Source organism: Neophocaena asiaeorientalis, unplaced genomic scaffold (genome assembly GCF_003031525.2).
Source record: "Neophocaena asiaeorientalis asiaeorientalis breed wild unplaced genomic scaffold, Neophocaena_asiaeorientalis_V1.1 scaffold192, whole genome shotgun sequence".
Classification (NCBI taxonomy): domain Eukaryota; kingdom Metazoa; phylum Chordata; class Mammalia; order Artiodactyla; family Phocoenidae; genus Neophocaena; species Neophocaena asiaeorientalis.
Genome location: NW_020185326.1, coordinates 4,559,495 through 4,574,980, shown reverse-complemented (window position 1 = coordinate 4,574,980; position 15,486 = coordinate 4,559,495). Strand labels below are relative to the sequence as shown.

At 51.1% G+C, this 15,486-nt stretch overlaps 1 protein-coding gene across 1 annotated transcript in view; it reads right to left on the bottom strand.

Annotated features, from left to right (window-relative positions):
- Window positions 1-1,904: 1,904 nt before the first annotated feature.
- The window catches only part of CORO2A (coronin 2A), a 58,795-nt gene continuing 45,213 nt past the window's right edge, over window positions 1,905-15,486 (bottom strand). Inside the window, exons 3-12 of the mRNA XM_024734406.1 lie at window positions 15,100-15,216; window positions 12,600-12,749; window positions 11,195-11,374; window positions 10,342-10,458; window positions 9,635-9,739; window positions 8,833-8,929; window positions 7,795-7,907; window positions 7,379-7,469; window positions 6,206-6,480; window positions 1,905-4,887 (exon numbers count right to left, since the gene is read on the bottom strand). Coding sequence (XP_024590174.1) covers window positions 4,756-4,887; window positions 6,206-6,480; window positions 7,379-7,469; window positions 7,795-7,907; window positions 8,833-8,929; window positions 9,635-9,739; window positions 10,342-10,458; window positions 11,195-11,374; window positions 12,600-12,749; window positions 15,100-15,216 — 1,377 coding nt within the window. The 3' untranslated portion in view covers window positions 1,905-4,755. The remainder of the gene's footprint in view (window positions 4,888-6,205; window positions 6,481-7,378; window positions 7,470-7,794; window positions 7,908-8,832; window positions 8,930-9,634; window positions 9,740-10,341; window positions 10,459-11,194; window positions 11,375-12,599; window positions 12,750-15,099; window positions 15,217-15,486) is intronic.

Genomic DNA, 15,486 nt, shown 5'->3' with positions numbered 1-15,486 from the left:
AAATAACGATTCCCGCAATTGTGAGAAACATTCTGGAAACTCCACCTGCCCCCACGCTAAAGTCTCAGCATCCACAGTGGTACAGGCATTACGGAAAACAGTATGGAGGTTCCTCAAAAAATTAAAAATAGAGCTACCATATGATCCAGCAATCTTACTTCTGGGTGTATATCCAAAGAATATGAAGTCAGTATATCAGAGCTATCTGCACTCCCATGTTCATTGCAGCATTATTTACAATAGCCAAAATATGGAAACAACCCAAGTGTCCATCAGTGGATGAATGGATAAAGAAGATGTGGTATATGCACGTATATATAGTGAAATATTACTCAGACTTAAAAGAGGAAATCCTGCCATTTTCTAAATGAATGAGCCAGGAAGACATTATGCTAAGTGAAATAAGCCAGACGGAGAAGGACAAATACTGTATGATACCTAAATATGTAAAATCTAAAAAAAAAAAAAAAAAAGTCAAACTGATAGAGTAGAAAGGTGATTGCCAGGGGCTCACCGAAAAGGGTAGGGTGGGGGAAAAGGGTACAAACTTTAAGTTACAGAACCCATAAGTTCTGGGGATCTAATGTACAGCATGGTGACTATAGTTAATAATACAGGATTATGAACTATAGCCACCATGCCATACATTAGATCCACATCCCCCATAAGTTCTGGGGATCTAATGTACAGCATGGTGACTATAGTTAATAATACTGTATTGTACACTTGAGATTTGTTGAGATTGGATCTCAAATGTTCTCAACCATACACAAAAAATGGTAACGACGTGAGGTAATGGATGTGTTAATCAACTTGATTGTGGTGATCATTTCACAATGTATTCATATTGTAATCATTCATATCGTAATCACATACACCTCAAGAAATCACAAACAACATAAATATATACAATTTTTGTCAATCATACCTCAATAAAGCTAGGGAAAAAAGCCTCAGCTCCCACCTACAAAGCCGTTGGCTCTTTCCTTTCTTTCTTTTTTTTTTTTTTTTTTTTTTTTTTGGCCCACCGCTTGCATGTGGAACTTCCCCTAGCAGGGATTGAACCCACGCTCCCTGCAGTAGAAGCATGGAGTTTTAACGCCTGGACAACTAGGGAAGTCTGCCCTTGGCCCTTAATACTCATGATCTCTGCCCTGTCTATGCTCCACCCTTTGCTTGTTTCCAGACTATGGAACAGCTGGTTTTCTCTGCTTGGAACACTCTTTTCCCCAGATGCTCTTTGCCTTGTTTACTCCTATTTATCCTTCAGGTTTCTGCCTAAGTATCATTTCCTCCAAGAAGCCTTCCTTGCTTCTCCTCCAAGAGCAGCCTGAATGTCCCCTTCCTTCCAACCATGACTAAAAACTCTTTGCAGGGTAGGAACCAAGTCTTTCTTGCCTGTTTCCCAGCTTGGATTCTGGCCCAAACAAGTGGGTATTTCCAAAAGTTCACTTTATGCCACCTTGCTTTCACAAAAGACATACATTAGTACTTGCTTTCACTAACGGAAAGAAATCTGAAGAGGATTTTCGCTTTTATGAGAAAAGACAAAAAGTGAAAATATGTTCAGCGTTTGTTTTACAGCAAGCTATTATAGAGGCATTGGTGCACCCCCTAGCACCCCAAGCAGTGGGAGTGGCACCACCAAGCTCCTTCCCCAGGAACTACACTCAGTATCTCAACATTAAACAGTCTTAGCTTTGAACCGTGCCTGTGAGCATGTGTGCTTTATCTGGACTTATTTTGTGTGTCCGTTATCAAGTTGTGTTAAGGTAACTGATTCTTCACTTTAGCCATTTTGGCTTACAAAAGGTTTCATAAGAACCCTCTACTTTCATATATCGAGGGAAACCTGTCATTGGTATTTGTGAAACAAATCAAGGAAAGCTCCATGCATTAAAATGTCTAGGAAGATGTTGTTTATTATTTTGTTACATTCTTTCCATTGCACTATTCCACATCTATTTATTTTCACTTTTTTTTTTTTTTACAAAGGTACAAGGAATTTCAGAAACAATATTAAAACAATCAAACTGTTTCAGGCACGGTTTCATATTAAAAGCATAGATTGATTTCTGACTTCCTGCTTCCCTCTATGATACAATCTCAATGACTGTAGAGCTAAGGTGGATACACCCCAAAGCTCATCTCCCAGTGCTGTCTTCATTCTCAGAAAGTTCCTGAGTCAACAGTCAGGGGGTTCCTAGGGTATGGAGTAAGGAGATGAGTACACATTCCGCTTGCCCTGAGCTTGAGGGCCCTGCAAATGCTGGGCGAGTTCCACTTCATCAGTCAAGAACAAAAATGTAATTTTAAAAAATGTCTTAAAAAAATATCTGATAAAAATTACCTATCCCTCTCCCTTGCTGTGAAATAATTTAAATAATTTATTGTAGATGTAAAAAAAAAAAAGAAGGAAAAAGAAGTTTGTTCATGGATGCCTTCGTATTGTTTTTAAGCACGAGGTCTGGGTCCCTCAGGGGTGGGGAGAGCTTGAGAAGGAAGGGATGTCTCTGTGTCGAGGAGGCATGTGGGAAGCTCTCCAGACTGGCCCCACCTCCATGCCTTGCAGCCAGTGCCTTTTGGGCTTGATGATTCTTCATTCTCTGAGGTTAGGTCTTCTCTTCTGAACTTGGGGATAATAACACCTAGCTGACCTGTATTAGAGTACAATGTGTCAGTGATTGAGGGTGGGAGTGCTTTGTAAACTGTGACATGCTGGCCGCAAATGAGGTGGGAAAGGTAACCCCATCCAGTGGAGCTCTGCTCCCCTGACAATGCCTGGGATTTGGCCTTTGGCAAGCTTGGCAGGCCCCAGTGACTGAGTAAACCCGACAAGGAACATGGGCACCTGGTGTGTGTGGGCAAACAAGGGGACGCAGCCATGGCTCGGGGAGGGGGCAGTCGGGAGCACAGAGCCCTCACTGTGCTGCAGTCAGGGTCCCAGAGACACCCAGGACAATGCTTCTTGACTTTTTTTAGGAGCTTCTAGCATGGACTTAGAAGACAGGGTTGAAGTCCCAGATCCTGTCTGCACTCGCTGTCCTCATCTTTACTGCAAATAGGTACAGAGGGACTAGCCCAGCGGGTTTCTGTCCTCTCTGTATTGCAGAATTACCCGGGAACTTATAAAAACATACACAAGGTCAGGCTCTACTCTGGAGATTCGGCTCCAGTTGGTCTGAGGTTGGGCCTGGGTATCTGTATTTCCTGAAGGCTCCCAAGGGGATTCTAAGGTACAGCCTGGGTTGAAACCTACCAGGCTAGGTGGCCTCCTGCAGTTCCCATCTTAGCTCCAGGATCGCCCTGTGCAATGGACAAACTCATCGTCCGCATAGCCTTGGTAAAGAGGGGCACATTTAACTTCCAACATTCCCCGTCTCTAGCTGGGTTGTTGTACTGACCACTGAGAAGGAGAGAACCTTAGAGAAAGGGCTCAGAATACAGATTCACAAAGGAGGGACACAGAAAAACTCTCAGGCTGGAAGGGAAGTCAGGGCCATCTGGTCCCGCTTCCTTGCCTAGTACAGTCATCCTTCTCCAGAAACCCTCATGGCTGGGCAGCCATGGGGCTCTGCCGGCACACTTCCAGGCTGGGTCTCCCTACCTCCTCTTCTATTACTTTGGGCTGAAATCTGCCTACATCATCCTGGAGGAGGCAGGCTCTGCGACCTCAGGGCTTTGGTGGTGGCAGTCAGTAGCCATGGGCACCACTCTGCTGTCTGCATCCCCACGTAAGGGATAGTGTCTACCCATATTCAGCTGATTCTGGTTGAAGAGAGAGAGGATGGCCTCCCGTCTGTGTTCTACAATTAGGCTGAACCCTGACTTACTTCCCTGAAGTTAAACTTCCTCTGCCTCTTTGTCAATGTCTTTGGAGTTCCTGCAGCAAACCCAGATCATCACCCTACAAGTAGTTTTCCTTAGGTCAAGGCCAAGGTTTCTTATCTCAGGTGGCAGATCCTATAGAGGGCAGCGCATTCCAGGGTCCCCCTTGTTCAGATGGAGAAAGTGAGACCAGAGAGGTAATGATTTGCAAGAGGTCACTGAGCAACTCAGGGGCACAGCTGAGGCCAGAACCAACAGATTCCTGCCTTGTGGGCTGAGAACTGCACATCTGCTACATCATAAACCGCAGAAAGGCAGACAGACCCAGGAGACCAGGAGCTCAGCCCAGCCCGGCCATGAACCCTCTGGGGACCTTGATTACTTGCCTCTCTCTGGGCCTCAGTTTCTTCACCTGTAAAATAAGGAAGTTGGGCCACGTCACTGGTTTTCAAACTTCTACTATTTTTTTAGTAGCAGAATTATGTATTCCACAGAAGCTAATATATAAAACAGAAAGAAGCGGAGCTGACTGGTAGGAATGGAGGTGGGGGGGGCACAGCCCTCCTGACTTAGCCTTCCCCCCTTGCTATAGACCACAGTTTGAAAACCACAGGAAGGTTCACCTCCTAGGACCTTCCAGCTCTAACTTTCTACAATGTTTTTCCCCTTGAGAAGTTACCGTGGACCCTTCAAAACAAACAGAAGGCAAGGTATCATCTAAAAAGAGTCAATTCAGACACTGTTGTTTCAAGAAGGCAAATAGAAAATCGGCACCAGGTCCCACTGGAATCTTTCCGCGACCAAGAGTTTCATGTCTGGTAAAAAATACAGAAATAGTGGCTGTTCTCGGGGGACCTGTGGTTTGGTTCCGGACCTCCCTGTGAGCCGAGTGGTGTCCCTGAGGGCGAGGAGGGCAGAGGACCCTGCTCAGAGCCTCTCTGAGCCCATCCGCAAGTTTTTGATCTCCAGTTCCAATTGTTTGGCCTGGACCTCACGCTGGGTCACCAGCTCCCGGAGCCTTCGGATCTCATCTTGTTGCCGATAGAACATCTGCAGCAGCTGGGAAAGCACAGAGCAGAGGGGAAGGTCACCTGGGTGTCCTGGGATGCAAGGGGTCAGGACACCAGCAGAAAGCATTAAACATTGCCCCTTTTTGACTCAGAAAGGTGGGTGATTGCATTTACGTGGCTGAGGCCTGAGGGGACAGTCATGGCACAGATCTTTTACAAAAACCTAGTTTTCTTCACCCAATTAATGAAAATCAAAAAGTCTTGACGTTTCAGACATTTTTGCCTTCTTAGATTCCCCCATGGGTGGAGCAAAGGATACTTAGCTCTGAAGTCTTGGAGATTGGAGTTTTCACCACCGCTAAACTATGTGACCTCAGGCAGTTTACTTACCCTCTCTGAACTTCAATTTCCTCCTCTGGAAACTGGGGATCAGAAAACTAACCTCAGCATTATTATAATTGTTGCCACTGTATAGAATGGTACTAGATGTTGGGTGTCCCCCCTAAGGATTTCGTTATTCCACTGGGTGCTAACAACACCCCTACGAGGGTGGTAGTATTAGTACCCCCACTCCACCACTGTGGAAACTGAAGCTGAGAGATTCAGCCATGCAGCGGAACTACTAAGCCCATGCGCCACAACTACTGAGCCTGCACTCTAGAGCCCGCGAGTCACAACTACTGAGCCTGTGCACCACAACTACTGAAGCCCCCGCACGTAGAGCCCGTGCTCCGCAAGAGAAGCCACAGCAATGAGAAGCCCGCACACCGCAACTCGCCCCCGCTCGCCACAACTAGAGAAAGCCCGCGCGCAGCAACGAAGACCCAACGCAGCCAAAAATAAATAAATAAATAAACAAATTTATTTTAAAAAAGAGAGAGATTCAGCCCCCGCGTCCAAGGTCCTAGAAGTAGCGCTCAGTAGAGCCAGGATCAGAATCCCTCTGTGAGACCCCAACCCCTGTGTTCTTAGCTGCTACACGCGCCCAGGGCTGTTGAGAAAATACAGTCAGATGATATATTGAAGTGCCTACCTACCCAGGGCCTGGCACACAGTAGGCACTTAACAAATGTTGACTCTGAGCACACAGAAAATCCTAGAGCATCAGAAGTGGAAAGGACTTTACTACCTACCAAGTCAAACCCTCGGCATTTTACAGATGGTTCCCTACCACCTGTAAGTAAACCCACCATCTTGACACGCAGATGGTGCTCATGACGTGTTTGTGAGTGAATCAGCAAAGTGAGTTAAGGGGCTAGGCCAGGCCACACAGCTGGTTATTTTCCTCACCCCTCACTTTCTGCCGCCCCCCAGCTGCTCACAGCTGCTCCCCTCCCTTGGCAGGCCTACCCCACCTTCGTTCGCACCTCGTTCTCTGTCTTTGGTGGGGGACATTCGAAGATGTCAAAGCCATTCGTGAACCAAGTTTTCTTCTCCTCCAGTCGGTGTTCTGCCACCCACCGTGGCGCCCTCTCTTCCAGCAGGGAGAGGGGCCTCCTTCCATCTTCTGCAGCCAGCTTTTCTGTCTGGTTGAAGAGACGAGGCGAGGTGTGGGGCCTGGGCTTGGAGAGGGGTCTCTCTGGGGGCAGAGGCTGGGGGCTCAGCAGCTCGGAGCCAGGCCTAAGGGACATCAGGACTGGCCCTGGGAGGGAAGCAAAGGGCTGGGTGAGGACTGAGTGCCCCTGAGCAGGTGGGCATGGGGGGCACTGACACACACAGACACACACAAGCCACACGGAGACACAGAGATACACATGACACGTGTGGGCGATATGGCTACATGCAGACAGGCACAAACCCACAGACCAGGGCAAGCAGAGTGCAAATACACACTCGTGTGATTATCTAAGCGAGGCTTGGTTTGTAGGGACTGCCCCAGAATACCGCGGGCCCCTCGCGCCTGCGCTGCGCTCTGCCGCTCTGCCGTCTACCAGTTCATGAATTCTCCCAACACCCCAAGAAGCAGGGGAGGCAGGCAACACGGCTACAATGAGGAAACCGAGCCTAGGGAGGAGCGAGACTGTCTAAGGGTTACACATAAAAGGGAGGGGGCGGCAGGCAGCTCCAGGGGCTGCAGCAGGGGTGGGAGCACACACTGCCTCCCCCTGCGCAGGCCCTTATATTGACAGGCCAGGGAGGGAGAGTCAGGGCAGGCAGAGTGGGCAGAAGGGCCTGGGCGGGGGCTGCTGCCTAGAGGGTTTCTGGGGTCAAAGAGTAATTGCAGAGGTGGCGGGAGGATGGGCATGGGGCATCTAGCTGAGACTCTCCAGTCACTCTGCACAGCCCAGAATTTAAAGACGTTTTCCCTGGAGCAAAATCCCTTGATTCGGAGGGAGTTTCCTGAGCCACTTGGGACAAGCCCCTCCCTTCCTGGACCCATATGTGACCATCCTAACCACTGGGAACCGACTGTCAAGGACCAGTCCTCTGGGGTTACGGGAGGACACAAATACCAGCCAAACCCCTCTCAGCTACTTGGGGCCACTGGACGCTCCGTTGTCCCCCACATTCAGCCGAGGCCTTTTCTCTGCCTTCCTCACCTTTATTCATCCCACTGAGCCACTCCTGGGCCGTTAGAGAGGGCTGGGCACCTGCCGTGGGCGGGTAGATGTCCTCTTGGTAGGATTCCGACTGCAGGAGAAGTCAGGACAGTGAGAGTGGGGATGGTGGGGGAGGACCCTTAGAGATCCAGGGGTGCAGACTCCCCCCAACCCCTGTGAGTTGAGGAAACTGAAGCCCAGAGAGCAAAGGGATGTGCCCAACGTCACAGAGCAACTCAAGAGCAGAGGTGGGAGGGACAGCGTGCTGACCACGAGAGAGGCTTCCCCTTGAGGAGGGGCCATCAGCCTCCCTGTTGCTCCCCCAGGGGCGTGGGCTCCAGGCTCCAGGTCCTGGGGTCCTTCTTCTCCGGGAGGGGTTCCCTACCTCCCTCGGAGACAGCTCACACCACCCTTACCCGCCGGGGTACAATCATGGATATGGGCTCAATGAGGCTTTTGGTTGTAATCAGCTTGTAGAAGCGGAAGATCTCACAGGAGGACACGTCGAGACCTCTCTTTGGCATAACACCTGTGGGGAGATGACCAAGGAGGGCCAAGAGATTCCTCAGGGTGGGCTGGGGCCCCAGGGACCCAGGGTGAGTGGCAAAGCCAGGCTGAACACCTGGAAGTGAACAGAGACCAGCCTCTTTCCACTATCCTTCCCTTAACAAACAGTCCTACATTGGACCAGGTCCCGAGCTGGGGAAATGGGGTTGAAATCCTCAGACTTTCTCCCCTACCTTCAAGGATTTTAGCTAAACTTTTACAGAAAGTGCGCTCTGCTCAAGGCCCTCCATCACCCTCCCCATAGCTCCCAACCCAGATGCTCTTACTAGAGCAATGCCAGCTCTCCTTTGATTATTAGTGCTAGCATACTATCTTTCTCCATCTTCACTTTTTTTTTTTTTGGTCGTGCAGCGTGGCCTGCGGGATCTTAGTTTCCCGACCAGGGATTGAACCCGTGCCCCATGCAGTGGAAGCACGGAGTCTTAACCACTGGACCGCCAGGGAAGTACCTCCATCTTTACTTTTAATCTAGCTGTGTCTTTATATATAAGTGGGTTTCCTGTAGAGGGCATATAGTTGCATCCTGTTTTGTTTTGTTTTGTCTTGAATCCCTAAACACACTTAAAAAGTAGGACCTCTCTTAGGTCAGTGTTCCCCAACTCCTTGCTACTGCTGTAACTGCTTAACTTTCAGCTAGAACACCTTCATCCTCTCCCCATGCTGTGCTCTGCTTCCCTTTTGGCTCTTCAAGTCTTGCCTCCTCCGGTAAGCCCTCCCGGACTTCTTCCTGTGTGCTCCCAGAGAACCTCCCGCATACCTCAACTAGAGCTCCCATGACTCAGAGCGTTGACCCACTGTCTCCCTCCCCAGTGAGGGGCCCTCTAGGGCGAGGCCTGACTCATCCCTGTCTCCCCAGGCCCCAAGTGGCCTCAGTGTCCCACACTCACCGATCCCCTTCTGTGGATTATAGGAGCGGTACTCGGTCAGGTAGTTCAGGTGAGGTTTGTCGGTGCTGACCTCATAGTAGCGGATGTTCCCGTCTCCCTGTGGAGGGGAGGGCACCGCTCAGAGCCGGGCCCCATCAGCCCCCCACCTGGTCCCCACTGCCACACAGCAGAAACCTGGAGAGGACTGTGAGTGAAGAGCTGGCAGAGCCGCCTCTCACAAGGGCAGAGTAGAGGACTGTCACCAAGGCAGCAGGGTACCAAGGCACCTCATTTTAACACTTAGTCCCCACAACCATGACCCAAAGCCCACACAGATGCCTCCAAGGCAGGCTCTGGGAGCACAGGCCTGAACGCCACTCCCATCTGAGAGCCGCACACCAAGGTCAGAAGTGGGGTTCCTGAGACCATCCAGTGGGTCTTACGCCTGGGGCATTTCTGGTTGTCACTGTCATAATGACTGGGTGGGGAGGTGGGTGCTGCTCCTGGCATTGGTGGGTAGGGGCCAGGGATGCCAAGTACAAGATAGTCTTACCCAATGAAGACCTGCTCTGCCTCAAATTTGAAGGTGCCCCTGACAGGAAACACCGACTGGTCCCTCCTTATCTGGACCCAAAACTTGGGAGGGACTAGCTCAGGGTGTCTGGCAAAGCCCTGGTCCCAGGTGTTCTTGTGGAGCCAGGAAGGTGGGAGAGGGGCAAGGCTCACCACAGGGGGAGAGTATCTAGCCACTCCTGCCTGTCCCTGCCCCTGCCCCGTACCCCAAGGGCACCAGGCCGCCATGTCCCTCCCGTGTCAGACTGACCTTCCCCACCACGTAGAGCATGTTGGTGTCCGAGTCATAGAACGGAAACAGCACGCCTGAGGAGCCATCGAGGTCCTCCTCTGCGAGAGGCACAGAGAGGTCATCCTGCAAGGGAAGGGAGACCAGGAGGGCCTATGGGTCACTCATGGAGTGCCCCTTGGTGGTGCTAAGAATTCCTGTCACAGGGCTGTGTGTGTGTGTGTGTGAGAGAGAGACAGAGAGAGAGAGAAGAGAGACCACCTCCTTTTCCCTTGCTAGCATTTTACCTTTAACGAATCATTTCTCATACACATGATGTCATTCCAGCCCCCCTCCTCCTGTTTTATATCTACTATAATGCAAGGAGATTCAGACAGAGAGGAAGCGATCTGTCGAACTCCGGCCAAGTGCTCCTTGAAATCAATACTACTTGGCCTGGTCTTCATCCCCATCCCCACCCCCACCCACCTTGAACAGGCAGCTCCTCTTGCCCACACACCTCCCTATTTCACTCTAAGGGCTTGCTCCAGCTGTTCCCTCCGCCTAGAAGGCCCTTTCCTTCTCCTGCCTTCCCCCCCACCTCCAAGTCCTGATCCCAAACTCAGCCACCTCCCCTCCCCCATGCCGAGGCTTCTCCTGGGTCCTGACCCCTCCCCTTCCTTGAACAACAAGATGCACAAGGTGTGGCGCTGGTGAGGGGCGCTGGTGGGGCTGCTTGGGAGACTCACCTGGTCCCACAGGGCCATCTGCCGGTTGTTCCATCGGGATGTGCCCGTGGACAGCAGCTTCTTCAGGTTCCCCAGAAATAGCACTTTGTTGGCCCGGTGCCCCTTATAGCTGGCTTCCTGGAGGGACATGTGTGGTCAGGGACACCCTGTCTTTGCTTATGCTGCTGCTCCGCCTGGAATGCCTTCTTTTCTCATCCCAGCTCTGCCTGGAGAATCCTTCCAGAGGCACCACCTCCAGGAAGCCTTCCTGGGTCTCTCCCATCCACATAAAGTCTCTCCCACTATTTTTGTTGAGAGTTCTTTCTCTGAGCTAGGACAGAGGTAAACTTCGGCCCAGCTCCATGTTTTTGCTAAAAGATTATTATTGAGCATCCACTATATGCAAGGCATAGGGCTGGGTGGCCACTGTCACCTGGGATATCTCATTTAACCCTCCCAGAGGAAGGATTAATGGCCCATTGTTGCAGATGAGAAAATAGATGCTCAGAGATCAGAAAGTGCTTGTCTAAGGTCACACAGTGGATAACAGTGGTGCCCTGAGGTTTCTTGACCCCATGTCATGCCTCCTGACAGAGGTGAGGCACAATGACAAGCTTTGGAGTTAGACCAGGTTCCAGTCCCAGCTTTCAATGTGAGCAAGTCCCTTAGCCTCTCTTCAGCCTCAGTTTTCTCATCTGAAAAATAGGTATGACATATTCTACACGCCCCCCAACAGATGGGGATAAACATGCATGAAGGCTTGGCCAGAACATTGACATCATTACTGCCCTGTTCTCAGACCTCCCCCACCCTGCCATGCCCACTCCACTCCTTGCTCCTCTGACCCCAAGCCAGACCCCAGCCCAGCACTGACCTGGAGGACGGCCCCTGCTCGGGGGTCGAGAACCCGAATCTTGCGGTCTTTACAGGCAGTGGCCAGCAGGCTGCCATTGGTGTTGAAGGACATGGAGAGGATCACGTCTTGGTGACAGTTAATTGTCTTCACGGGGCTCATGATTACAGCCTCCTTTGTATCCAGGTTCCAGACCATCACCTGCATGGCAGAGAGCCAGCTCTGAGCACAGCGCATCCCCCCGAGCCCCGCCCCGGCCTCCACAGTCACGCGCCAGCCAGGCTGCAGTGAAACACGGTATCCCCGGGAGGGAAGCCACAGATGGCAGTTTGGCCAAGAGGCCTCGGGTGGGAGGATGGGTCTGCTGGCTGAAGCTGCCACGTGGCAGGAGGGGGAAGTGGGGAGTCAGGCTATCTGGCAGTGAAAAGAAAACACCATCTGCTTGGAGCAATGAAACATCCATGCTGGGAGGACCCCAGGGGACCAGATAGTCCAGGGGGTTTCAAACAGTCATTAGCAACAGTTTCTACCACACAGATAACAAGGGCTGCCATGTTTAGCTACACAGGCTGTGCACTGCACAGCTCCAGGGCAACCCATTCCCATAGTCTATAATGCGAATAGCGCCCCCTGGAGTTGTGTACAGATAAACTGTACAACCATAAGCAGTAGCACACCCTACATAAATAGATAATAGAGCACTTCTGATCAGAACGGGGTAAAGGACCTCTCAACCACTCCCATCCCACATCAACCCCATTTGTGTGCAGACTGAGAAACTGAGGCCCAGAGAAGACAAGGGACTTTCCCAGGTCATACTGCAAGTCAGGGACGGAGTGGGAATAGAATCTAGGTCTCCTCTACTGTGAATTTTCCCAATCCACAGGGCCCACAGCTTGCTAGCTTTGAAATCAATGGAGCAGGGGGAGGCATCTCTGGGCAGGGTCCAGCCCATCCCCTCCAGAAAGACTAATGGATTGAATAGTGTCTCCACCACCCCCCCGCCCCCACCAAACTCATATCTACCTGGAACCTCAGAATGGGACCTTATTTGGAAACAGGGACTTTGCAGGTGTAATGCGTTACAGTGAGGTCATACTGGATTTGGGTGGGCTCTACATGCAACGACTGGTGTCCTTGTACGAAGAGGAGGGGATGTATACACACACAAGAGAAGAGGGCAGAAGACAGAGGCGGACTGGAGTGATGCAGCTACAAACCAAGGAATGCTTGGAGCCACGAGAACCTAGAAGAGGCACAGAGGGACTTTTCCCTAGAGACTTCGGAGAAAGCATGGCTCTCTCCTAACACCTTGATTTTGGACTTCTGGCCTCCAGAACTATGTGAGAATACATTTCTGTTGTCTTAACCCACCAAGTTTGGTCATATGTCAGGGTAGCCCTAGGAAACTAATACACAGACCCACCTTGTAGTCATAGCCGGAGCTGAAGAGGATACTGGCGGCTGTGGGGTGCCACTCCACCAGGCCCACTCTGCGGGCGTGGCCCACCAGCTCCTTCTTGCAGGCTGTGAGGTTCTTCGCCAGCAGCTGCTTGGGGATGTCCCAGATTTTAATCTGTCAGGGAAGACACGGTCCAAGGGAAGGGTTAGCTGGGGTCACCTTGGCCGTCCACGACCCTGAGCCGCAGAACTGGCAGTGCTCAGCAGACAGTGTAGGGGAGCTCTCTCTGTGTCTACCTCTCACTCAATGGAGAGGCAGCTGGGGCCCCTCAGAGAGACAGGCGCTTTGCCAAGGTCCTCCAGCCCAAGCCGGGGCTGGAGATGAGCCTAGGCTTCTGGTAATCTTTGCCATTCTTAGCGACCTGAGGCAGTGGGTGAGTGGATGGGCCACAGGCCTGATTCCCAGGCTGAATGTCAGAGCAAACCTGCCTCTCAACCTAGAATAGCCCTCCAAGTACAGTGCTCTACCCCCTCCTGGTCCCAAAGGCTCAGGGTAGAGCTTCAAATGCCAGGAGAAAGGGTTTATGCTATCTCCTCAGGGAGCTAGGGAGCCAGCACAGTCTCTGGAGCAGGACAGGGCAGGGATAACCCCCAACCACTTCCGTTATAGGGGCCCCCTTGGATAGCCTGGAAGAGGAAGACTGTGACCCCTTGGATGGGGTCACAGGCCTGTATTCCACGGTGAGGGCCTGGGAGGAGGGGCTGGGGCTTCCTTCCAGAGCAGTGTTGTTGAGGAGGGAAGGGGCTTACATGGTAGAAAGTCATCTCCCCATCACAGAGGCATACAAACGGAGGAACAGAGGATGCTACAGAGGGTGACAGAGCCCAGGCTGGTGTTGACTTAACGTCCCTTATTGTCCTGCAGGGTTCTCAGGCCCCTATGTGGTTGTACGTCCTCTTTCTCTTAGGATCTACGGGCTTTCAGGTAGACTTCGTTTTTAATTCAGCATTTATTTCCTGGTCATGCTGGATTTAAAGCCGGAAAGCCAACCTCACAATAATGCCAGGCTCCAAATAGATGGAGTCTGGTCAGGGCTGTTACCAAACAGAACTGGACCTGGCTGGAGGACAGACTCTGGGCAGGCCTGTTTGGTAGAAACAGACACCATCCCTCAGAGCTAGAGGGTCATCCCTGCCACTCCCAATAGTTGTGTCCACTCCTCCTGCCCCCGGGGCAACTGGGAAGGGACTGGTGATGAGGCTAGCTAGGAATTCAATAAAGACCTTGAAGGGAGCCTTCAAAGCAGGCCTGAAAGGGCAGGTATTCCAGGAGTGAACTTGATACTTGATATCCTGTCAGAAGCCCTACACTCATTTGAGACAAGGTCAGTTCTCACAGGGCCCAGCTGTCCCTTTGGTGAAGCCACGTCGGCAGACACTGTCCTTTATGTTCCTCAGTAACCCTCATATGGAAAATGACACAAGTCCTCTTAGAATTTTCTACCTGCTTCTCTCTATGAATGGGTCTGTTTCCTTTCATCAGACAGTGAGGCTATTTCCTTTTTTTGCCTTGGCTGCCAGGCAGCTCCAAGCTAAGCCTGGAATTCAAGAGCTGCAACCCTCCATAGTTAAATTCCTCCATCTGTGGCTGCTGCTCTTTAGGGAAGTGGAACAGCTCAGTGGAAAAAGATTGGGCTGTGGGATCAGGTCTTAGTTGGAACCCTGGCTCTGCCTCCACAAACTGTGTGACCTTGGGCAAACTGCCACATTTCTCAGATCCTCAGCTTCTGCATCAGAAAAACATCCTACCTTGTGGGGTTGCTGGGAAGACTGAGTGAAATGATATGTGTAATGAGAGTCAGGAACACAATGGGCTCACAATAAAGGGTAACTATGACTTTCATCCTTATTTCAATCATGTGATCATATCTGTGTCTTTTGTTTTAAGCCATACCTGCTGGGTTTTAGAAGTAGGCAGAGAATACATTATAAATAACACCAAACATTGTGGAGTCAGGGACTGTGATCCTGGTACAGAACAGGGGCTCAAAAAGTTGGTGGGACTGAAGCTTTTGGGATGGTTTTGGTGTTCACATTCATTTAAGGCTCCCACTCTTATCCTTTTAAATCTTCCTTCCCCACTGTCTATGAGATTATATGGCACAATGTTTTCAGGCCACAGTAAAAATGCCCTTCACAGCATTTTACAGTTCCCCCAAAAGATGGGCTTTCGCACCGGGAAATGAATCTCACTGGATTTTCATTAGACGGTTGGGAGCTATTATGCTTATTTTATAGATGGGGGAACTGAGGTCCATAGAGAGGAGGGGTGGTACCCCGAGTCCCACGGAGCCCAGAGCTTCTCCTCCTCAATCTAACTTACCCCCTCCGCACACAGTGACCTCACCTCGTGAAGGATGAAGGAATCAGGAACGTCAGAGCTGAGTCTAGACACCATGCCGTCTCCCTCTGCCCCAGTCCCACTCCTCTCGGGAAAGGGAAACACCTCACGCACTGATACTCACCGTGGCATCTTCAGAACAGGAGGCGATCTCAAAATCATTGAAAGGGTTCCATTTGACGTCTAAGACGTTCCCTCTGTGCCCGCAGACCTTTGGGTAGTGGGGGTCCAACTTTCCCGTCTGTAAAACAGTACCCAGGAAGGTTGGGGAGGGAGGGGGCTAATTCCACTTTAGCACCTGGAGGGTCCCTCAGGCAGCAATCACCGAGTAGACAAGAAAACGTACGGGGCAGAACTGGGAGTGAATCTAGGACTTACCACTAACCCCTGTGTGATCCTGGGGGAGTCACGGCACTTCTCTGAGCCTCAGTATCCTCCTCAGTAAAATAGAGGCGATGATAGGTATTTCAGAGCGTTCGTGTGAGGATCATAGGAGACGAGGTGTGGGAAG